The sequence below is a fragment of the Scyliorhinus canicula genome, chromosome 17, assembly GCF_902713615.1.
Source record: "Scyliorhinus canicula chromosome 17, sScyCan1.1, whole genome shotgun sequence".
Taxonomy (NCBI): Eukaryota; Metazoa; Chordata; class Chondrichthyes; order Carcharhiniformes; family Scyliorhinidae; genus Scyliorhinus; species Scyliorhinus canicula.
Genome location: NC_052162.1, coordinates 14,753,397 through 14,778,810, shown reverse-complemented (window position 1 = coordinate 14,778,810; position 25,414 = coordinate 14,753,397). Strand labels below are relative to the sequence as shown.

The window sequence follows — 25,414 nt, the reverse complement described above, 5'->3', positions numbered from 1 at the left end:
AGAAATATGCACAGAATACCAAGGCAAACAGCAAACGTTTTCAGTTTACAGCATCAAACCTTCGGAAAGATATAAATGACTACATTTTTCAGGAGCTTTTGGAGACCCCATGGCACTTTAACAATTGCGGGTGTGACCCAATCTTGAAATTCCAGCCCCACTCCCAGCACCCTCGATTTTGTCTAGCCTATGGAAGGGTGACCTGGTCGGCTCCTCTGCAGGCATAGGTATCACCGAGCTCCCGGGTATTTGCCAGCATTTGAAGGACTCATGACTCGCAGAGCCTCAGAGGTGGCATTAACCACAGTACGGATGAGGGTGGCTTTTGAAACTTCAAAAGGTTTTACACATTCATCCCATGCCAACGAAAAGCTCTGGTTGGCTGACACTTTTAGAGGGTTGCACATAACAGCAGGTTTTCGAAGAAAGTTATGATTTGCTGTTTTTTTAAGCTTTTCCACACATGACATCATTACTCTTGGGTTCATTATTTTGGGTTCATTATTTCTGTAAAGAGTGCAGACTGGGTGAATGGAAGTGATATGAATTGGCACGGAGGACATGAGGGGCCACTTGGGGGGTAAATGGAGTTGAAATGAAGGTACGAGGGGCCATTGGAATGGGTGGACGGTCATGAGTTGGCATGGAGGGTATGAGGGGCCGTTGGATGAGGTCAGGGGCATGGGTTAGAGTGAGTTGGCTCAGAAGGAGAATGGGGAGTGGGTCGGTGGGTGAAGGGATGTAAGACATGAGGGCTACAGGGCCAGGACCTAATATTAAGCAACTGAGGAAATTCCAAGAACCAAACGATGTTTTTAACCTGTCCGCCCTTTGGCAACCCTTGTTGCCATCTCTAAACTTTTTCCCCCCCAACCCTACTTCAGGAATGAAAATTTCATCTGCTGATAAACAAGGTGGGCTCACCAATGCCTCTGACATAAAAGTTCAGCTGAGAGGGGGTAATTCCCAGTTTCACTTGAGTTACAGTAAAGCTCAAAGGGCTACAATCTTAGGGTTAACAGGTGGGATACGTTAATGTATGACTTGGATGATGCCGTGCCTCTTAGGGAATGGCATTTTGTAGGAGGAGAGCTGTGGTTTGAACAAGGCGCAAACGTTGACAAGATCAGAAGGTATATTTCTGTGTTGCCTCCAACTAATGTCTCACCGTGTGATTGCTGGATATCGGGAAACTCCTTTTCTCTTCACATCGCCTGCTGAGTTGCCTGTCACTTTGGGCGGAGGAAGTGGAAAATGGTGCTGCAAGTCAAAAAGAATAAGAGTCACCGACTGAAATCCGTGCAGAGTGTAGGAAAGTCTATCTTGGTGGAGCTCCCAGACCTGCCCACTGCAGTACAGTCAACAGTGGAAATGGAACTCCGATGGCTTGAACATCTACAGTTTGGTCAGCCTGGCTGACGTTTCGTTCCGATCTGGTTTCAAAATATTTAGGGTCAAGAAACACAGAATATGCAGGCACGGTTCAGTAACCTAAATAATGGCACCACTCCCATAGGTTCATAGAACTCTAGGAGCGTCCATTCAAATAAACAGAATAGTAACATAATTAATTTCAGTCTTTGACATCGAGCTATCAGCAAAGTTCTGAAAATGACAGTCATCACGCTGTGCAAATTTGTCGGGACTAAAGAAATTAAATGGACTGGCAACAAATAAAAGGTTTTGCAGCAAAGTAACCGCATGAAATACAACGTGTAACCATGGAAACAAGGGCGTCTCATCAACAGGATTCCTTTTAAAACCAGTTACAAAGAAAGTAGGATTAACTTTTCATTCTCCCCAGCTATCCCTGCCTCCCCCCCCCCCCCCCCCCCCCCCGCCCCCACACACACACACACACAAACCCTGCACTCCATTTTTGTCTTGGACTTCAGTTCCATCTGTGAATTTTGCAACATAATTTGCAGACCTGTCTCATAAAGGGTTTGGCTTCGTCAGTGGAAGGTAACTGACTTGACCATTTGCTGAAGCACCAATCCTCAGAACTGGGCCCTTGACATTGTAGCTTGAGATAGTGAGGTGCAAACAATTAATAACTGTTGATCTGAAATTCCTCTTCCTATCCATGCACTTGAGAATACAATAATAGGAGGATAGATCAGATGGATGCGTGAGTGGAAGTCTGGTGCAGAAAGCAGGCCTTTAGATTCCTGGGACATTAGGAGCGGTTTGGGAGGGGAGGGCTCTCAGATAGATGGGTTGTACATCAACAGAGCAGGGAGCAGCTCCCTCTTGGGTGGCTTGCTCGTACTTTTGGGGAGCCTTTAACCCAACTTGGCAAAGGGATGGATGCCAGCATGTAGTAATAGGAAGGAGAATTGGGGTGCATGATAGTTTGGGTGAGATAGATAACATTAGAGTAATAAATAGTAAAGTGGGCCGAGACTAAGGGGGGGGGGGGGGGGGGGGGGGGGGGGGGGGGGGGGGGGGGGTAGTATCTAAACTAGGTTCACTGTGCATGGGTCACAATTTGGAGAGCTGCCCCACAAACAAATCAGGCGATAGCATATATGGTCACACTCACTGAATCATACATTACAGGCAAAGTCTCAGACACGACTATCCCCATCCCGGAGTATATCCTGTCCCACCAGCAGGACAGACCCACCAGAGGTGATAGCAGACAGTGGTATACGGTCAGGAGGGAGCTTAAAAAATCAAAGGAGATCTTGGATAGGCTGACTCTACTGAACATTGACAAGTCACCAGTGTCTGATTAGATGCATCTGAGGAAACAAGGGAGGAAATTGCAGAGGCACTGACCACAATCTTCCAGATGCACTCCCCAGATGCAGTAGACGGCAGAATTACAACTATTACACTTTTATTTAAAAAACGAGGTAAGGATAAAGCTGGGTCTCTGGATTACTGGTCCAATGACATTACCACTACAGCAGGGTGGAAAGGGTTTGCTGACAGGGTGGGATTAAGCAAGGTGGATCACAGGATCAGATGGAGCATAAAAACCAGCACAGACCAGTCAGGCCGAATGTTAATTTCTGGGCTGTAAAACTCAACATTCGATCTGATAAACTGATCTAATTGATTCTAATTGGCCAATTTTAGAGAGATTGAGATGATCAAACTCTCTCATTGAACATGGTAAGTGTTTAGAAATTGGGATCCCCAAACCCGAGAAAGCCATAAAAAGGATCAGATGGAAACATCCCAGGTGACACAATGATAATCTTATTTCAATTTTTCTGTTTTTCTAAAAAAAATAAATTTAGAGTATCCAATTCAGTTTTTCCAATTAAGGGGCAATTTAGTGTGGCCAATCCACCTACCCTGCACATCTTTTGGGTTGTGGGGGCGAAACCCACGCAAACACAGGGAGAATTCCACACAGACAGTGACCCAGAGCCGGGATCGAACCTGGGACCTCGGAACCGTGAGGCAACCGCACTAACCACTTGCGCCACTGTGCTGCCCTTCAGAATGTTTAATAACGGTATATACTTTGAGGATTCTAGAGAAACAGAACTTCCTGGGAAGGCTGGGGGTGGTCCCGAAGGCTGTAATTAGGGAGTTCACACATTCGAGGCTACATGATTATTGAGCAACTGGGGTTAAATCTAGTTCAGCTTCTGTTCTGCTTTGCTGACTGTATAATGGGGCTGCTGAATATTAAACGTTTTGTTATTAAAAGGTTTCTGGTGACGTTCCCTTCAGGAGGGGTTCACAAGAGGAGTTGACCACGACAGCGATGGTCAGTATAAATTTGAAAGAGGAATTGTGCAGGACGTTGTGGATGACAGGCATGCCCTTTTTCAGACAGAATTACTTTGTTGGAGCACACAACAAGGAAGCAACAATTGATGCAAATATTGCTGGGATACAGGGGTTTAGTTATTTGTTCATTCACCCTCAGTAAAGCCTGGTGATCAGCGAAGAGGAACTATTATGGGGGCCCTACTTATTATTGCTTTGCTAAATTTCAGGAGACTGTTCAGTGCCTGTTCAGAAATAAACACACAAAATTATGGATGAACTCAGTAGGTCTGGCAGCATTGTGGAGCGAGAAACAGTTAGCGTTTCGAGTCTATTATGACTCTTCTACGTTAACTCTGTTTCTCTTGAGGTGGCATGGTGGCTCAGTGGTTAGCACTGCTGCATCATGGCGCCGAGGTCCCAGGTTCGATCCTGGCCCCGGGTCACTGTCCGTGTTGAAATGAAAATGAAATGAAAATCGCTTTTTGTCACGAGTAGGCTTCAATGAAGTTACTGTGAAAAGCCCCTCATCGCCACATTCCGGTGCCTGTTCGGGGAGGCTGGTATGAGAATTGAACCGTGCAGCTGGCCTGCCTTGGTCTGCTTTAAAAGCCAGCAATTTAGCCCAGTGTGCTAAACCAGCCCCATAGCTAAACCAGTCGCATCAAATGAAGTTAGTGTGAAAAGCCCCTAGTCGCCACATTCCGGCGCCTGTTCGGGGAAGCTGGTACGGGAATTGAACCGTGCTGCTGGCCTGCCTTGGTCTGCTTTCAAAGCCAGCAATTTAGCCCTGTGCTAAACATCTGAGTTTGCAGATTCTCCTCATGTCTGCGTGGGTCTCCTCCCCACAACCCAAAGATGTGCAGCGTAGGTGGATTGGCCACGCTAAATTGCCCGATAATTGGGAAAATTAAAAAAAAAACCCTCTGTTTCTCTCTTCACAGATGCTGTCAGACCTGTTGGGTTTCTCCAGCATTTTCTGTTTTTATTTCAGATACCCAGCATCCACAGTAACTTGCTTTTTTCAGTGCTTTAAGAAACAGTTTGCCACGTGCAAGGTGGTTAACAATTCGAAGAATCACTGATCTTGGCTCTTGCATTTCCCCCCCAGCTCCCCATTGCTGTAGACTCAATTCATGATGAACCAGGTCCACTGGGGTGCATCACTAATCACAGACCCCACAATGTCTGTGAACCATTGGAAACTTGGATCCACCCAATGTCGACCCTCCACACCTGTTTTGTATGGGAAAACGCCAGCAGTGGCCCTCAAACAGTTCCTGGACCCGCTCACCCTTCACACTAGTCTCCAAATCAGGGCATTTAGCGGGATGACATGCATAAGGGCAGCGCGGTAGCATAGTGGTTGGCACTGTGGCTTCACAGCTCCAGGGTCCCAGGTTCGATTCCCGGCTTGGGTCACTGTGCGGAATCTGCACGTTCTCCCCGTGTCTGCGTGGGTTTCCTCCCACAGCCTAAAGACGTGCAGGTTAGGTGGATTGGCCATGTTAAATTGCCCTTAGTGTCCAAAAAGGTTGGGAGAGGTTATTGGGTTAAGGGAATAAGGTGGAAGTGAGAGCTTAAGTGGATCGGTGCAGACTCGATGGGCCAAATGGCCTCCTTCTGCACTGTATGTTCTATGTTCTCTCGCCCTAAACTTGTAATTTTCTCTAAGTTTTTTAAAAATCCTACCTCGCCTCTTGTCCATCTAGGGGCTGGTTTAGCACAGTGGGCTAAACAGCTGACTTGTAATGCAGAGCAAGGCCAGCAGCGCAGGTTCAATTCCCGTACCAGTCTCCCCTTACAGGCGCCGGAATGTGGCGACTAGGGGCTTTTCACAGTAACTTCATTGAAGACTGCTTGTGACAATAAGCGATTATTATTATTAAATGCCATCTCAAGTGTTGGCAAGACTATTGCTACTGAACTGCTACCTCTCCAGTTTCCCTTCCTGGCTGCAATACTAACTAAGGTTCCTTTTCCACGGGTATTAACCCCTTCAATTCTATTGTCACAGAATCACAGGATTGTTACAGTTTGGCCCATCATGTCTTCACCAGTTCTTTGAATGAGCAATTCACCTTATGTATCATTTCCGTGCCTTCTACCCTTAACCCTGCACATTCGTCCTTTCCACTAACAGTCTAATTTCCTTTTAAATGCTTCAATTGAACCTGCCCCTACCACACTAAGGTTAAAAAAAAACATCCTCGACTTCCAATTACGGCCCCATTGCCGACCTTCCTTTGTTATCCAAGTTCTCTGATCATGCTGCTGTCTCCCAAATCTGTGCCCATTTCCTCCCCCAATTCCGAGGTTGGACCTCTCCAGTTAGCTTTGTGCTTCTGCAACAGAACTGAAATGGCCCCAGTCAAAGTCATAAATTACATCCTGTGTGACTGTGGTAAACTATTGCTCTATAGTCATCTGGACCTGTCAACAGCCTTTGAGATGGTTGAGCACACCATCCCCCTCTGATACCACAGGGCTCGGCAGGGGTGGGGGTGGGAGGAGGTGGTTGAACCAAGGAACAGGCTTCTTCTGGAGGCTGCTAGCCTTCTCTCTCTGTGTTGTTGACATCCTGCACGGCCTGGTGAAGAGACGGATAAGAGTGTGCTGGGCTGTTCATTCAATATGTCACCAGGACCTCCGAACCCATCAGCTGAGGGTGGGCGGTAGGGCGGCATGTGGCGCAGTGGTCAGCACTGGGACTACGGCACTGAGGACCCAGGTTTGAATCCCGGCCCTGGGTCACTGGTTGTGTGGCGTTTGCACATTCTCCCCATGTCTGTATGTGTTTCACCCCCACAACCCAAAGATTTGCAGGTTAGGTGGATTGGCAATGCTAAATTGCCCCTTAATTGGGAAAAAAAATAATTGGGTACTCTAAAATTAAAAAAAAAAAAGCTGAGGGTGGGTGGCTGAATCAGCTGCCGGCCCCGCCAGGAGAGTTAGATGGAAACTCGTTTGTGTATAATTAATTAGCTTCTGAGTGTAGAATCTGGCGCGGGATCCCCCTGTTCTGGCGGGTGGAACAGGCGCCGTGGGAGCCATCTGCCAACGCGCTCAGTCACAAAATGGGAGAATGCCACCCCAAACTACACAATTAAATGCGTGAGGTTTAGAACAGAGGACGAGGAGAGACTTCTTTAGACAGAGGGCTTTTCAGCTGCTGAATTCATTTCCACTATTAGTGGTTGAGGCAGAAACTATGTCAACAACTCAAGATTAGATTAGGGGGATGAAGGGATGAGGCAATGAAAGGGGTTGAAAACAATCAGTATACATCAACACAGGCTCATTAGGCCGAAGTTGCTGTTTCTGCACTGTATGTATTCTGATGTCGAGATAAGTTCCATGCAGGGAACGACATTGCCAAACGCCTGAGAACTTGGTGCCACACCTATAACTTCCCTAAAAAAAACATGTAACTTTTTGGGGAAGTTGTAGGGCGTGGTACCACAAGAATGTGAAGGGAAACATGACCAGTAAAAAAAAAAAAGGCTGATGGGCACAACATTGAGATGCCATGCCACAAGATGCAAAGACAAATTGAAACGCCCGTGTTTCTTTCAAAGGACATTTGTCGGAACAAACTCATGGCACAGCCACAGACTCACCTGATGCAGTCCGAGAACTACTTTGAATGCCGCTCTGTGAATTGTTGCCAGGGGAATTGCCTTTTGCTTGCTTGGCTAGCGGGCTCTCCACCCTCTCCCACAGGGGCTGCAGTTCAAAGTTACTGAATAGAAACATAAACAATTCACAATCAGTGAACCACGTCGCAGCAGTTTTTCATCGCCGATTGGTAACTGCGTCTTTTTAGTAAGTGGAGTGAAGTATTCGCCATGCATGTAATCACTTTGATCATTCGCTGTTACGGCTTGAGAATCATAGAATCGCTACAGTGCCGAGGAGGCCATTCGGGCCATCGGCTCAGCACCGACCCTCTGAAAGTGCCCCCCCACTGAGGAACACTCCCCCACTCTATTCCCGTAGCCTAGTAACCTCAGCTGACCTTTTATGTCAGGACTGTCTGATATTCATTGAATATATTCATGAGGAGAACAACGTATTAGCAGAAAGGCTTGCATTTCATAGAATTTACAGTGCAGGAGGCCATTCGGCCCATCGAGTCTGCACCGGCTCTTGGAAAGAGCACCCTACCCAAGGTCAACACCTCCACCCTATTCCCATAACCCAGTAACCCTACCCAACACTAAGGGCAATTTTGGACACTAAGGGCAATTTATCATGGCCAATCCACCTAACCTGCACATCTTTGGGCTGTGGGAGGAAACCGGAGCACCCGGAGGAAACCCACGCACACACAGGGAGAATGTGCAGACTCCGCACAGACAGTGACCCAAGCCGGGAATCGAACCTGGGACCCTGGAGCTTTGAAGCAATTGTGCGAACCACTATTCTCCCGTGCTACACCCCAGTTTATGGGCAGGCTTGCTGCTGAAGCCTTGATATGGCAAAGCAGTGGCAGATGGAGTTCAACATGGGAAAGAAAGATCGGGATATTTTCTCAATGATAAGCTGGGCGTTGAGTTCGATCACAGTAATTTGGGGAGCTCACTGTACGGGAAAACTACAAGACAGGGTCAAAAATAATCTGAAAGTATTTTTTTTTTTATAAATTTAGATTAGCCAATTATTTTTTCCAATTAAGGAGCAATTTAGCGTGGCCAATCCACCTACTCTGCACATTTTTGGGTTGTGGGGGCGAAACCCACGCAGACACGGGGAGAACGTGCAAACTCGACACGGACAGTGACCCAGAGCCGGAATCGAACCTGGGACCTCAGCGCCGTGAGGCGGTTGTGCTAACCACTAGGCCACCGTGCTGCCCTATAATCTGAAAGTATAAATGAAATGAAATGAAAATCGCTTATTGTCACGTGTAGGCTTCAAATGAAGTTACTGTGAAAAGCCCCTAGTCACCACATTCCGGTGCCTGTTCGGGGAGGCTGTTACGGGAATTGAACCGTGCTGCTGGCCTGCCTTGGTCTACTTTCAAAGCCAGCGATTTAGCCCTGTGCTAAACAGCCCCAGTGGATAACCTACAGGAAGTCCTCTGGCGTTTTTCCCATGTAGGTGCCTGGCTGAAGAGGAGCAAATGTGTGTTCCGCGCTAGGGAATAGCCAGAGCCTCTGGTTTACTAGTCCAGTGGTAGACCATCACCTTGGGAATATTAACCTTCAGTTCAAAGGCACTGGAATACAAAATGGTGGTAGTTATGTCACAGTTATATAAAGTATGTGTTAATTCCTGGACACGGGACTTCAGGAAGGATACATTGGAGGGGATGCACTGCAGATCAGCCAGAATGACATCAGGTCCAAAAGAGTTAAATCTGAGCACAGGTTGCATATTTCTGGCGTGTATTCCCATGTAGCATAGAAAATTAAAGGGTGATCTAATTGAGGCATTTATGATGATTAAACGAGTTAATTGGATTGGATGGTTAAACAGATAACTATATCCTTGGGTGGGTTAGGGCAGAGAGCGTAACCTGAAAATGAAAACCAGGCCATTCAAGGGTGATGTCAGGAAACACTTCTTCACACAAAGGACAGCGGAAATCTGGAACGTTCTCTCTCAAAAAGCTGCTGAGGCTGGCAGTCAATTGAAAATCTCAAATCCAAGGTTGATAGATGCTTGTTAATCAAAGCTATTAAGGGAGTTATAACCCCCATGAGACCTCCGAAGGTTACCTGATAAATCTCCCCGTGGAGTATCAGGTAGTATGACTAGAGGTACTACGGTACCTGGGAGTGTGAGCTACCATTGATGGAGAAGGCTCGCTGCTCATTGGCCCAAGTGTTTGCATTTCATTGGTCGGAATGTAAGGTAGCTCCGCCCAGTGAGACGGGGTATAAGAACCCGTGTTCCCCAGAAGCCGGCCTCTTTCTGTACTCGAGCTGCTGGGGAAACATCGTGTTGATTAAAGCCTTCAATTCGGACTACTCCTTTGTTTCAGTAGTTATTGATCGCGCATCAGAGTACGAGCTCCCCCGCTGAGGGTCAGAGGCCCATCAACGGGCTCACTAATTCATTGCCATAAAAGCCGGCCCAGGTAGGATCTGTGCTGCAGAGTGATCCAGCCTGGGACTCGGGACTGTTGCATGTCGCTACTTGCCTTTTGGAACTCTCCTTTCCCGACTCCTCCTTGACCACTAAAAAGGGTTACTGAACCCAAGTTGAATAGATAGAGTTAAGAGATAGATCAACAATGGTCTGATTGAATGGTGGATCAGTCCCAGGGGTCAGACCAACATACTCCGTTTATTATCACCACCCTCTCTCTGCACGGGAACACATAGTTAAAAGGAACTGCAGCAGTGAGCTGTATTTGGCCTGAAGCTAAAAAATTCAGGAAGTTAGACTTTACAGTTTGCAGCAAAACACACTGCCAGAAATAAATCAGTCATCACATGTGGTTTATTATTTTTTCCAATTTTTGCAAGGAGTGGGTGGCACGGTGGTTAGCACCGCTGCCTCACAGCACAAAGACCCGGGATCAATTCCAGCCGTGGGTGACTGTGTGGAATTTGCACTTTCTCCCCGTTTCTGCATGGGTTTCCTCTGGGTTCTCTGATTTCCTCCCACAGTCCAAAGGTGAACAGGTTAGGTGGATTGGCCAAGCTAAATTGCCCCTTAATGTCCAAAGATGCACAGGTTAGGTGGGGTTATGGGGATAGGGCCAAGCAGTGAGCCTGGGCAGGGTGCTATTTCGGAGCGTCAGTGCAGACTCAATGGGCTGAATGGCCTCCTTCTGCACTGTTGGGGTTTTATGATTCTGCGAGAGAAATGTTATGTAAATACTGGAATTTGGGCACCTACTTTGTAGGTTCACCTTTTGCCTTTCAAATATACAAGGTGAACAATCTTGTTTCTGGCTTTGTCTCATCAAATGCTTTTCTGTCTTTGAATGGAATCGAATTAGTGCATGCGGGAACACAATCTCAAGTTCAGATCACAGGTTAACATTGCTGTAAAATTAGATGTTCGGCTGTATGACTTAAACCTTGAACGCAGGATACGTAGGCTGCTGAGGGGAGTGACAGCACTGTTGCAGCCAAAGTACATGGCAAAAGTGAACATTGTGACAATAAGATAGGCCAAGATGGAATAGGATTGAGGTGGTGATAGGACAGAGAGAGATGGAGCTGCTTAATTTTCTAATCTCTCCTGCAAAAAATGAGGGAAACATTCCCAAAATGATTAAAAACAGAAAATATCCCTCGATTCTTTTGTGGGATGTCGCTGGCTGGGCCATCCCTCATACCTGGTGGCTTTCTGGGCCACTTCAGAAGGCAGTTTAAGAGTCAACCACATTGCTGTGGGATCTGGAGTCATGGCCGGGATTCTCCCCTACCCGGCGGGGCAGGAGGTCCCGGTGGGACGGAGTGGCGTGAACCACTCCGGCTTCGGGCCTCCCCAAAGGTGCGGCGAATTCCGCACCTTTAGGGGCCAAGACCTCACATTGAGGGGCTAGGCCCGCGCCGGACTGGCTCCCGCTTCACCGGCCAGCTTGAACGGCCTTTGGCGCCATGCCAGCCGGGGCCGAAAGGCCTTCGCGGGCCGGCGGAAGTTCGCGCATGCGCCGGTGCGTCAGCGGCTGCTGACGTCATACCGGCGCATGCACAGGGAAGGGGGTGTCTTCCGCCCCCGCCATGGTGAAGGCCATGGCGGGGCGGAAGAAAAAGAGTGCCCCCACGGCACAGGCCCGCCCGCCGATCGGTGGGCCCCGATCGCAGGCAAAGCCACCGTGGGGGGCACCCCCCCGGGTCAGATCCCCCCCCCCCAGGACCCCGGAGCCTGCCCGCACCGCCAATCCCGCCGGTACCAGAGGTGGTTTAAACCTCGCCGGCGGGAAAGGCCCGTCAGCGGCGGGACTTCGGCCCATCGCGGGCCGGAGAATCGCTGCGTTGGCCGCTGACCGGCGCGGCGCTATTCGTGCCCCCGCCGAATCTCGGGGGGCGGAGAATTCGGGACATGGCAGGGGCGGGATTGACGCTGGCCCCGGGCGATTCTCCGACTCGGCGGGGGGGGGTCGGAGAATTCCGTCCCATGTGTGGGCCAGACCGGGTCAGGCTGGCAGATTTCCTGCCCTAAAGGACATCAGTGATGGGTTTTTTTTTAATGGCACTGATGATATTTTCATGGGGTGGTATTTTCTGCCCAACCTGTCGTATGTTCCGCTGCGGCGGAGATGGACCGTCATTGGTCGGCGGCGGGATCGTCTGGTCCCGGCATTGTCAATAGTGTTTCCCGTGCACCATCAGCACGACTGGAAGATCTCGTCGGCTAGAACAGCCAGAAAACTCATGCCATGGTCGGCATGACAGAGACCAGCTTTCAAGTTCCAGATTTATTAACTGAATCTAATTTCCATCAGCTGCTATGATGGGATTGGAACCCATGTCCTTGGAGCATTAACCAGAGCCTCTGGTTTACTAGTCCAGTGGTAGACCATCACCTTCCCTTGAATATTTTGAACATTTCATGAGATTGTTGATGCATTGGTTTTAATTTTCCAAAATTCCCTAGGTTCAGGGAAGGTTCCATTAGATTGGAAAATAGCAAATGTAACTCCTTTATTCAATAAAGGAGGGAGACAGAAAACAGGAAACTACAGGCAAGTTAATCAAACATCTGTCACAGGGCAAATGTCAGAAGCCATTATTAAATAGGTTATAAGTAGGGCACGGAAAAATTCAAGACAATCAGGCATGGCCAACATGGTTTTATAAAAGAGATATATTGTTTAACTAATTTAGTGGAGTCAATTGAAGGAGTCTCACGTGATGAGGATAAAGGGGAACTAGTGTATGTGCTGCACTTAGATTTCCAGAAGGCATTAGATAAGGTGCCACTTCAAAGGTTAGTGCATAAAATAAAAGCTCATCCTGCAGGGAGTACATATTGGCATCGATTGAAGTTTTGCTGGCTAACAGGAAACAGAGAGTTGGCACCAATGGGTCTTTTTCTGGTTGGCAGGGTGTGACAGGCGATGTGCCACAGGGATCGGTGCTGAGGCCTCAACTTTTTACAATTTACTTAAAGGACTTTGATGAAGGGACTAAATTTGCTGACGACACAAGGAAAGGTAGGAAAGTAAATTGTGAAGAGGGTGCAAGGTGGCTACAAAGGGACATAGATTAAGAGAGTGGGCAATAACCTGGCAAATGGAGTATAATGTGGGCAAATGTCATTTGGCAGGCATAATACAAAAAGATTAATATTTAAATTGTGAGAAATTGCAGAGCTCTCAAAGTGCAGAGGAATCTGGGCGTCCTAGTTCATGAATCACCAACCCCTAGTGTACAGATACAGTAAATCATTAGCAAAGCTAATAGAATGTTATAATTTATTGTGAGCGGAATTGATCATAAAAATAAAGAGGTTATGTTTCAATTGACGGGCCATTGGTGAGATCACGGGCTGGATACCTCGGCGGCATGTTATTGGCTGGCAATGGAATTCTCTTTTCCCGTCCTTGTCAATGGGATTTCCCATTTAAGCCACCCCACACCACTGAGAAAACCACAGGCCGGGCGTGCTGCCAGTGGGGAAAGAGAATTCCGGCCCACATTTGGAGTATTGAGTACAATATTGGTCTCCTCATTTAAGGAATGGTGTAAATGTGTTAGAAGCAGTTCAGAGAAGGTTTACTGGACTAATACCAGAAATGAGCGGGTTATCTTCCGAGGAAAGGTTGGAGAGATTGTGTTTGTAACCACTGGAGTTTAGAAGAGTAAGAGGTGCCTTGATTGAAACTTTTATGATCCTGAAGGGTCTTGACAGGGTGGATGTGGAGAGAAGGTTTTCTCTTGTCGGAGAATCTAGAATTAGGGGGTCACTGTTAAAAATAAGGGGGTCACCCATTTAAAATAGAAACAAGGAGAAATATTTTCTCTCTCAGAGGGTCGTGAGTCTCTGGAACTCAAAAAGCAGTGGAAGCAGAATCTTTGAATGTTTTTAAGGCAGAGGGGGATAGATTTTTTGATTACTAAGGGGGTGAAAGGTTATCGTGGGTAGGCAGGAATGTGGGAGTGGGGTTAAAATCTGATCTGGCACGATTGTACTGAATAGCGGAGCAGGCTTGAGGGGCCGAGTGGCCTCCTGGTGCTCCTAATGCATATGTTCGTATGTATAATTCATGTAGTTGATCTCAATGCATGTGGCAAGGCCACATTTAGTTCCCAACCATGGTTTCCCCAGATAACGTGTCACCAAAGCTCCCTAGTGAACCGGTTGTGTTTTTACAACAATCTGGTAGCATATATTATTGTTATATAAGGTATCAACCCATAGATCAGCAGATTGAATTGATTTGATTTTCAATCAATTTGAAGACATGGGGCTGAATGCTCCCCAAGCTCCCGCCGGCCTGTCTGATGGTGGGCATTAATTAAGGACTCAATCTCCCCTCAAAAAATAGATATTGCATGACTGAGATTATTGAAATAGGAGTTAGCTTGTTGGAGGCACTTTTGCCCCTGAATTGTCAGACTTGTAATTCCTAACTTGGTGGAAAACTCAGTCCACAGAAACAGGATCTCTGGGAATTTTCCAACCGTTTAAATGAATCCTGACACACAATCACATTTCTGATATACACGTCCCTGGGGAAAGGTTCCCTGCACGCAGAGCGACATCAGAAAACGATCCTTCAGGCTAAGTGACCTCTTCGAAACTAGGGACAAGTATTTAAAACTGAATGACAGAAGAATACCGAGACTGTTCTGTCTCACTGAAAAGCCGGTTTATCTACATGTTTACAAAATCACATTCAGAATCACAAATGACGCTGCCAGAAGCAATTTCTAAATTGCATGGCATCTGGAAGTGGACTTTTGAACTCCAGGGTCTGATTCTACAGATTTAACAGTAAAATGGGAGGGGGGAAGTCGGGGGCGGTGGAGGGGGGGGATATTATTACTGCAAGGTTGACGCAATGGCTGTGTGTTTAGTTAAAGAGATGCCAGGGCATGTCTATAAAACTGCAGTTGTTTCTTTTCGATGGCTTACAACAGTAAAATCAATTAGGACAACTTGTGTTCGTAGAGAGGGGGAATATCCACTTCTGAGCCATGGACACCCCTCCCCCCACCTCCCTCAATAATAAAGATCATCAATGCCGTTATTCCGGGTTTCCCGAGACTCTTCCTCCTAACGAACAATGGTTGGACAGCAGAGTTTTGGATCCGCTTGAGGTCCCCGTAGGTTAGTGGTTGGGAGGCAAGCCCGAGATTGATGAAACGTGTCGATTTGAAAAACTAACCCCGTTTCCGTCTCCACAGCTGCAGCCTGAACTGATGAGTATTTCTTGAATTTCCGATTTATTTTTCAGATTTTCGGCATCTGGATTTATACTGGGATAGTCGGGTATTGAGGTGACAAAGGCCTTGTGGGGAATTTACATGGACCTGATATCCACAGCCCTTACCACATACCTGGATAAATCCGGGGTGGGTTTCTCCCAGCCCTGGGCCGGGCTGGAGAATCCCCGCGAATGGGCCACGCCGCCCCGACGCCGGCACGCGATTCTCCGCAAAGCGTGGTTGGCGCAGCGCCGGTCACGGGCCACTCTACATGGCCGGCCTGCTGTTTCTTTGGCCTGTATGGGCCGAGCGGCCGTAAGAAAAGAGCAGAGTCCCGCCAGCGCCGTTCTAACCTGCTCTGAGCTGGCGGGACCTCGGCGTGGAAGGGTCGGGTGGCGGCCTGGGGCGGGGAGGGGGGCTCCCATGTGACCTGACTCCCGATCGGAGACCACTGGGGGCCTCCTTTCCTACGTGCCGGCCCCTGTAGTCCTGTGCCATATTGCGTCCTCGTTGGCGCCGGCGCAACTGTGCATGCGCGGATCCCGTGGCGCACAGTTCACGCTGGGATCAGCAGCTGGAGTGCCATGCTGGCCTCCTGTAGGGGCCAGAATTAGTAATGGGAGCGGCCCATTCGCGTTTTACGACGACGTGGACACTCTGCCGCAGGATTGGAGAATCCCGCCCTCTATCTTTATAATAAAATCAATTAATAATCAGGTACACATGATCTGCGCAAAAAGTAAGGCAATCTTGATTTAAACTGGATGGACCCCGTAGCATCAGCCTAGCTGCCCACAATGACTACATACTTGACCAAATCCTACCATCCTCTGTCACCTACCATTATTAAAGTGCCTTTGGGACCAGGCAAAATATGTCCAGTGAATATTCTTACACATTGGCGGCACGGTGGCCCAGTGATTAGCACAGTTGCTTCACAGATCCAGCGTCCCAGGTTCGATTCCCAGCTTGGGTCACTGTCTGTGTGGAGTTTGTACTTTCTCGCCATGTCTGCGTGGGCTCCTCCTGGTCCTCCCACAGTCCAAAGAAGTGCAGGTTAGGTGGATTGGCTATGCTAAATTGCCCCTTAGTGTCCAAAATGTTAGGTGGGGTTACTGGGATACGGGGATAGGGTGGAGACGTGGGCTTAGGAAGGGTGCTCTTTCCAAGGCCGGTGCAGATTGTTGGGCTGAATGGCCTCCTTCTGCACTGTAAATTCTATGATTTTAGTGTTTCATCAATTGGGTAGTCATTCCTAGAGCATTAAGAATGAACAACTGCAGCATGTCTGTTCCATCATTCAATTAAATCGCAGCTGATTTCTCCACATAGAACCCCTACAGTGGAGAGAAGACCATTCAGCCCATCAGGTCTGCACCAACCCTCTGAAAGAGCACCCTACCCATGCCCACTCCCCCCACAATCTATCCCTACAAACCCACCTAACCTGCACATTCAGCATGGCCAATCCACCTAACGTACACATCTTTGGACTTGTGGGAGGAAACCGGAGCACCCGGGCAGCAGGGTAGCACAAGTGGATAGCACTGTGGCTTCACAGCGCCAGGGTCCCAGGTTCGATTCCCCGCTGGGTCACTGGCTGTGCGGATTCTGCACGTTCTCCCGGTGTCTGCGTGGGTTTCCTCCGGGTTCTCCGGTTTCCTCCCACAGTCCAAGGACGTGCAGGTTAGGTAGATTGGCCATGCTAAATTGCCCTTGGTGTCCAAAATGGTTTGGAGGGGTTATTGGGTTAGGGGGAGAGGGTAGCAGTGAGGGCTTAAGTGGGTCGGTGCAGACTCGAAGGGCCGAATGGCCTCCTTCTGCACTGTATGTTCTGTGTTCTGTGTTCACCCGGAGGAAACCCACGCAGACACGGGGAGAACGTGCAGGCTCCGCACAGACAGTGACCTAAAGCCAGGCTTGAAATCGAACCGGGTCTCTGGCACTGTGAGATAGCAGTGCTAACCACTGTGCCACCATGCCGCCCTATGCCTTGATACCTTCAAGTTATCCTTCTCAGTGTTGGAAATTTCAATTGATCCAGCATTCAGAGTTTTGTGTGATTGGTTGCAGATTTCCATTCCCCATGGTGAGAAAGCCTGTTCTGATTTCCCTCCTAAAATGGCCTATTTCTAATATTAAGGTTATATCTTCTTGTTTGTTCTTCACTCAACAGAAAAAGTAATGACCTTTTTGAATCACTTTATCATGTTAAACTCAAGAATTACATTCTCCCTCAAGCTTTCTAAACTCTAGTCAACTCTATGCAACCTGTCTTCATAATGTAACCATTTCAGCCTCGGTATCATGCCACCAAAATGACCATTGCAGTATGCACTCTCTCACTCACCCTCAATCAGCCATCGGCAAACAAATGTCCTTTCTGCTCACCTTACCAACAGGGATGAGATGCTTCTCAATGTCTGACGCTATTCAATAAAAGCGTACCAGCCATGGGCTGTAGATTCCGACCACTGTCGGACCTCCCTCTCTCCCTCCCATCTTACAGCCAGAAATTCTTCCAATCTCCCTGCACTCCTCCAATGCTGGCCTCTTCTCTGTTCATTACTCCACCATTTTAGCTGGTACAAACCTTAAACTCCCAACAACTCTCCCTTTTTCGTTGACCAAGCCTTTTGTCGCCCGTCCCAATATTTTGCTCAAGTTGCTCAGTATCAGATTTTGTCTAACCAAGCTCCAGTGAAGCATTTTGGGTAGTGCTACGATATTAAAATAACTATCTAGATGTAAGCTGTTGTTGTAGTTGTAGTAGGACTGAAAGAATTACAGATGGGAATGTTAGGGTAGTTCTTCTTTAATTTTAATAATCTTTATTGTCACAAGAAGGCTTACATTAACACTGCAATGAGGTTACTGTGAAAAGCCCCTCGTCGCCACATTCCGGCGCCTGTTCGGGTACACAGAGAAATGTCCATTTCACCTAACAGCACGTCTTTGGGGACCTTTGGGAGGAAACTGGAGTACGGAGGAAACCACACAGACACGGGGAGAACGTGCAGACTCCGCACAGACAGTGACCCAAGCCAGGAATCGAACCTGGGACCCTGGCGCTGAGAAGCAACAAGTGCTAACCACTGTGCTACCGTGCCGCCCGGTTCTGCTCACCTCTGTACAATCGGAGCAATACAGGTGGAATTGGCTGAACCAGTGAATACAGCCTGGAAGTTTTAAATGTGAGTCACACCCAAAACCGCTTGTAATCTTTCATATTCATCTAAGGTTAAATTCATTGGAGCAGATCCTGTCCTTACGACCAATCAATCAAAACTGCATGATTCTGCTAATTGATCTGGAAAGATTCTTCAAATTTTCTGAGATGCACAGAGACTATATGGACACATTTTAAAAGACTTACCACATTAGAAAATAATTACTGAGAAACAAACTACTGTGCATCAATGAAAGTGATAAATTAGTCTTTTAAAGTTATTTTCAGTGATTTCTAATCAGGTTACTGGACTTCCTAATTAAAAATGTTTATCTTTAGTACTGAATCCTGTCAACTATAATACTAAATACTAATACTATAATACGTCCAAAGATGTGCAGGTTAGGTGGATTGGCCATGATAAATTGCCCTTAGTGTCCAAAATTGCCCTTAGTGTTGGGTGGAGTTACTGGGTTATGGGGATAGGGTGGAGGTGTTGACCTTGGTTAGGGTGCTCTTTCCAAGAGCCGGTGCAGACTCGATGGGCAGAATGGCCTCCTTCTGCACTGTAAATTCTATGATAATCTATGATAAAATTGCACTAGGTTATCACCCTGCAACACATCACGGAATACCTCTCAATGGAAAGTGGAACATCAAACAATTATGTTTCATTACACTGCCCGATTGCGGAGGCTCATGGAAGATACGATGATGCAAATGATTTGCATCAGAAATATGGAATTGGTTGACGACATGGTTGCACAGAGGCTAGCACTACTGCCTCACGGCGCCGAGGTCCCAGGTTCGATCCCAGCCCTGGGTCACTGTCCGCGTCTGCGTGGGTCTTACCCCCACAACGCAAAGACGTGCAGGGTAGGTGGATTGGCCACCCCAAAATTGCCCCTTAATTGGAAATTTAAAAAAAAAAGAAACTTGGAATCGTAACCTAACCAGTGTAATTATTGACTAGCTTTTGAGTGCAACTGAGATTGCGGAAGCTCTAACCGAAAATCCTTTTCTATTTCACATTGTGATTTTTAAGATAATTGTCACAGTTCGATCTATTCAGCCTAGTAATTAAGTACATCATTGATCCTCATTAATTACTGTTCACAGTGGAGTTTCTGAAGTAGCCAGGCTGTTTGGGACTAGATACAAAAGACAGTCGTCACTAACCTGGAGGTACTTTTCTGCCTGTGGCAGTTTAATTGCTCTCTGCTGTAAGATTTCGAGACGGTCCTTTCAGGAACCTTATGAATAAAAAGAACGTGAAGTCAATTTTCTTTAAGTAACTGCCCTCCTCCCCCGAAGAATTTACCGTAAGAAGTCTTACAACACCAGGTTAAAGTCCAACAGGTTTGTTTCAAACACGAGCTTTCGGAGCACGGCTCCTTCTTCAGGTGAATGGAAAGGCTTGTTCCAGAAATGTTTATATAGACACAGTCAGAGATGCCCCGGAATGCGAGCACCTGCAGACAATCAAATCATCAAAGATGCAGAGAGAGAGGTAACTCCAGGTTAAAGAGGTGTGAATTGTCCCAAGCCAGTTCAGTCGGTAGGCCTCTGCAAGTCCAGGCTTGTTGGTGGGGGCCGAATGTAATGCGACATGAATCCCAGATCCCGGTTGAGTCCGCATTCATGCGTGCGGAACTTAGCTATAAGTTTTTGCTCAGCAATTTTGCGTTGTCGCGTCTCCTGAAGGCCTCCTTGTAGAATGCTGACCCGGAGATCAGAGGCTGAATGTCCTTGACTGCTGAAGTGTTCCCCAACTGGAAGGGAACAGTCCTGCCTGTTGATAGTCGCACGATGCCCGTTTATTCGTTGTCGCAGTGTCTGCATGGTCTCGCCAATGTACCACGCTTCGGGACATCCTTTCCTGCAGCGTATGAGGTAGACTACATTGGTCGAGTCGCACGAGTATGCGCCGCGTACCTGGTGGGTGGTGTTTCCACGTGTAATGGTGGTGTCCATGTCGATGATCTGGCATGTCTTGCAGAGATTACCCTGGCAGGGTTTTGTGGTGTTGTGGTTGCTGTTCTGAAGGCTGGGTAATTTGCTGCAAACAATGGTTTGTTTGAGGTTGCGCGGTTGTTTGAAGGCCAGTAGTGGGGGTGTGGGGATGACCTTGGCAAGATGTCCATCCTCGCTGATGATGTGTTGGAGGCTGCGAAGAAGATGTCGTAGTTTCTCCGCCCCAGGAAAGTACTGGACGACGAAGGGTACTCTGTCAGTGGTGTCCCGTGTTTGTCTTCTGAGGAGGTCGGTGCGGTTTTTTGCTGTGGCGCGGTGGAACTGTCGATCAATGAGTCGAGCGCCATATCCCGTTCGTACCTCTCTCTCTGCATCTTTGATGATTTGATTGCCTGCAGGTGCTCGCATTCCGGGGCATCTCTGACTGTGTCTATATAAACATTTCTGGAACAAGCCTTTCCATTCACCTGAAGAAGGAGCCGTGCTCCGAAAGCTCGTGTTTGAAACAAACCTGTTGGACTTTAACCTGGTGTTGTAAGACTTCTTACTGTGCTCACCCCAGTCCAACGCCGGCATCTCCACATCATGGGAAGAATTTACCAGCACTGGACTACCTGAAATTAGGAAAATTTTTAAACTTATCATGCAGGAGAACACCATCTGCTGCAGGATTACATTTTAATACAATCAATTTAAACACAGTAAATAATCCCCACTGCTGGCAAAATGCATTCATGATTTTACAAAGCTAGTACCAATTAAATTAATCAAGCAGGTATTTCGGAGCATAGGAATAGCAATAGACCATTCAGTCCCTCCACGATTCAATTAGGCCTTGACTAATCTGTACCTGCCATTGGCTAGGCTTTTCATCACGGATTTGTTTTTCCATATGGGAATTAGTGAAAGGTGTGAGCTGATACTGACAGTAATGAGGGAAAGAGAGAATCTGAGAACCAACTGCAACCTGCAGTCTATTTTCTGAATCAGATTTAAGTTTCGGAAGGGAACAGAAGACAGAAGGAGAAGGAGGCAGAAAGGAAAATAGATTGAATAAAGCGTATGATCTCCTTGGCTTTATTTTTGAGTGCCAAATTCATTTTTTCCAATTAAGGGGCAATTTAGCGTGGTCAATCCACCTACCCTGCACATCTTTGGGTTGTGGGGGCGAAACCCACGCAAACATGGGGAGAATGTGCAAACTCCACACGGACAGTGACCCAGAGCTGGGATCGAACCTGGGGCCTCGGCGCCGTGAGGCAGCAGTGCTAACCACTGTGCCACCATGCTGCCTCCTCCTTGGCTTTATTAATCAGGGCATGGAGTATAACAGCAAAGGGGTTATGCTAAATTTATACAAGATACTAGTTCGACCTCAGCTGGAATATTGTGTACAGTTCTGGGCGTCACACTATAGGAAGGATGTGAACGCGTTGGAGAGGGAGCAGAAGAGGTTTACAAGAATGGTTCCAGCGATGAGAAACTTCAGATAGGAGGATAGATTGGAGAGGTTGGGACTACTCTCCCTGGAGTGAAGAAGGCTAAGAGGAGATTTGACAGAATCATGAGGAGGCTGAACGGAGTAGATCGGGAAACACTGTTCCTGCTCGCAAAAGGATTATGAACGAGAGGGCCCAGATTGAAAGTGGTTTTCAAAAGAAGCAAATGTGATGTGAGAAAAAAAAACCTTTTCACACAGCGAGCTGTTGGGGTCTGAAGTGCACGGCCTGGAAGCTTGGTGGACGCAGGTTCAATCGAGACATTTGAGAGGGCATTAGGTGATTATTTGAATAGAAACAATGTGCAGGGGTTAGGAGAAAAGGCATAGGAATGGCACCAAGTCATGTTGCTCGTGTGGAGAGCCGGTGCAGACACGATGGGCCAAATGGCCTCCTTCTGTGCCACAATAATTCTGCGCTTCTGGATTAAGAGAGATAAAACAAGACAACAAAAATGTAAGACAAAAATGGAAAAGCCTACACTCTGTATTCTCTCAGAAGAATTTAGCACTTACAGAGACGAGATGAAATAACGGAAATTGACCAGCTAGGTTCACTGGTTTTCTATGAACAATTGTCATGTTATTAAAAGGTTACTGGTTAAATATAATCCCTAACTTTCTGCACCATGTTTAATGGGAAATGTAATGTAAAAATCCAACAAGTTGGGTGGGATTCTCCTTTGCGAGTCTGGCTCGCAACAGCTGCCAGCCAGGACACAGCATTTGGCGCTCGGCCAAATCCTCATTCACTGCCGCGGGTTTGGAGAATCCCGCCAGTGTAAAAGAACGGAGAATCAAAGTAATTGTTAAAAATAACGAACATCCAAGAGAATGAAATACCATGCCTGTGATACTAACAGGGGAGCATTGTAAATCAGCAAGCAAATTCTGCAGATATTCAACTTGGGGCAGCACGGTAGCATGGTGGTTAGCATAAATGCTTCACAGCTCCAGGGTCCCAGGTTCGGTTCCCGGCTGGGTCGCTGTCTGTGCGGATCCTGCACGTCCTCCCCGTGTGTGCGTGGGTTTCCTCCGGGTGCTCCGGTTTCCTCCCACAGTCCAAAGATGTGCGGGTTAGGTGAATTGGCCATGCTAAATTGCCCGTAGTGTCCTTAAAAGTAAGGTTAAGGGTTATGGGTATAGGGTGGATACGTGGGTTTGAGTAGGGTGATCATTGCTCGGCACAACATCGAGGGCCGAAGGGCCTGTTCTGTGCTGTACTGTTCTATGTTCTTTGTTCTTATGCTGCATCTCTTAACCTCCTGAGCTTGCTGATCAGTTTGAGCAGTAATATCGGTGTGCAGACAGAACAAACCGATACTTCTCCAGGCAGTCTTGGCCCAGTGAAACTCCAGCCACACTGAGATACTTCATTAGAATAACAGGAGTTAAAATCTCATCCAGGCGGATTTAAGAAAGGATTTAAGTTCAGGATATCATTCCAAATTTTGGAAAGCAATTCCAAAGGGTTTGAGCAGAAGTCTCGCCCTTACTGAATCCTTAACTAAATGAAGTTCAGCCAACAACGGTGCTGCATTTCATGGGCCACCCATATGTGGGAAAATAGGTGGGTGGGCCTGGAAATTAGGATGTGGCGTCCTGCCCTACCACAATTTTACAGGCGGCGGGGGATGCATCAGGTGGGCTGCCTGACTCTGGCTGAATTGAGGCCTATAAGTGGGCTGTCGGTTTAGTTCAGCTGGCTGGACAGCAGGTTCGTGATGCAGAGCTAAGGCCAACAGCGTGGGTTCAATCCCCGTACCAGCTGAGGTTATTTATGAAGGTCCTGCTTTCTCAGCTTTGTCCCTCATTGGAGGTGTGGTGATCCTCAGGTTACATTGCCACCAATCAGCTCTTCCCCTCAAGCAACCTATGATCATCTGGGACTATGGCGACTTTACTTTTAAGGGTCCCATTCCATTGGTGCTCTGATTTAGTGGGTGTCGGGGCAGGAGATGCCTTCACCCAGTGTGAAGCCCAGAACGTTTAACCCTGTGGAAAGTGAAGGGAGAAGGGTGTAAGAGGCAGTAGTGCCTCCTTCCCGAGTCTCCTGTGCCCCCTCCTACAGTTTTAGACTCACCTTGTCCACCCTCTGTTACGTTCTGGTGCTTGTCTGGTTAGAATAAATGCACTAAAGAACATCTAGTTTTCAACTAGTTGAAGCTTTTATTGTTGCATAATTTTGTGGGTAAGATGGGCGGAATTCTCCGCTCCCACGTGGCATCGGGAAGGCCGTCGTGAACTCGGCCAAGTTTCACGACAGCCTCGGAGGCCGCTCCTCGTACCCTATTCACACCCCCCCCCTCTCCCCCCCCCCCCCCACCAGGGGGCTAGGAGCGGCGCTCCGTAAATCTTAGTCGCCGGGCCTTGACGCTTGTGTCAAGGCGGCGCGCTGAGAATGACGTGACGGCGGCGCGTAACTGATGTCAGCCGCGCATGCGCAGGTTGGCCGGCTCCAACCCACGCATGCGTGGCTGACGTCACGACGGCTGCCGGCTCCAACCCGCGCATGCGCGGTTGCCGTCTTCCCCTCCGCTACCCCGCAAGACGTGGCGGCTTGATCTTGCAGGGCAGTGTAGGGGAAAGAGTGCATCGCTTGGAGACGCCGGCCCGATGATCGGTGGGTACCGATCGCAGGCCAGTCTCCTCTCGAGCACAGCCATGGTGCTCACTCCCCTCTCCGCCCCCCACAAGCCACAAATGAACATTTGCCGCCATGCTCACAACGGCAACGACCAGGTGTGATTGCCGCTGGCGTGAACAGGTTGGGAACGTCATGCCTCTCGGCCCATCCAGGCCGGAGAATCGGCGGTCGCCGTGAAATACGGCGAGCGGCGATTCTGCGAGCGGGGGGGGGTGGGAGAAACGCGGCGGGTGCCAGGGTGGCGTGTCGTGAGTCACCCAGCCGTCCCGCGATTCTCCCACCCGGCGTTGGGAGCGGAGAATTCCGCCCGATAACTATTAGAATATTAACAAAAACGGTTAGCTGTAATAAATTTACTATGAGCCACTACAAATTGTGACTATCCACAATGAAGACTCACTACCAACTCCCCGAGGTAACACAGTGGCACATGGTGTTCTCTACTGCCACCTGCTGGTTGGAGGTCTTGTAAATCACTATATACATGACTGCTTATGCATTTTATCATACCCTCCTCCCATAGCCCTGTTCAACATGCCACACCGCCCCCCCCCCCCCCCCAACCCACTTGTTATGGCCTGCCAAGCTAGCTTGGTGAGATCCACGTTTATCTGGGTTTGGGGGCATCCATGGTTCTCCTCTTCCTCCCGGGCCTCCTGCAATGCCAGTAGTGGCCACTGATCCTGACATGGCGCAAAGCTGCCGGCCAATCCTGGAGAAGGGCAAAAGTACTACTTGATGTTAATTAAAAGGCTGTCGCCCGTAAAGCAAAGTGGGACGAGCCAGCCAAGCGGAGGCGGGCCCATCCCTAAATATTAGGAAGCAGGAAGCCCAACCTCCAGTGTATCATCCAGCTCATGGTGTGTGGCAATGCTTTGTATACAAATATAACTCCATCAAAATGGAAAACACTGTCATAGACATGGGGACTCCTGTGCATAGACAGAATACCTTTAATGTTGAGACCAAGTTCATGAATTGTAACAGTGCCTTTTAGGGAAACTAGATTTATCTCTGAGAAACTAAATTCCCTGTCGCTGTTCCCGAGCTAACAG

General features: G+C 48.1%; 1 protein-coding gene across 2 annotated transcripts in view; it reads right to left on the bottom strand.

Annotated features, from left to right (window-relative positions):
- The window catches only part of si:zfos-2326c3.2 (mitogen-activated protein kinase kinase kinase kinase 4), a 335,482-nt gene that overhangs the window by 89,527 nt on the left and 220,541 nt on the right, over positions 1–25,414 (bottom strand). For both annotated transcript variants that reach the window (XM_038775018.1, XM_038775019.1), the window contains exons 16-18: positions 19,420–19,493; positions 7,353–7,474; positions 1,169–1,260 (exon numbers count right to left, since the gene is read on the bottom strand). In XM_038775018.1, coding sequence (XP_038630946.1) covers positions 1,169–1,260; positions 7,353–7,474; positions 19,420–19,493 — 288 coding nt within the window. The remainder of the gene's footprint in view (positions 1–1,168; positions 1,261–7,352; positions 7,475–19,419; positions 19,494–25,414) is intronic.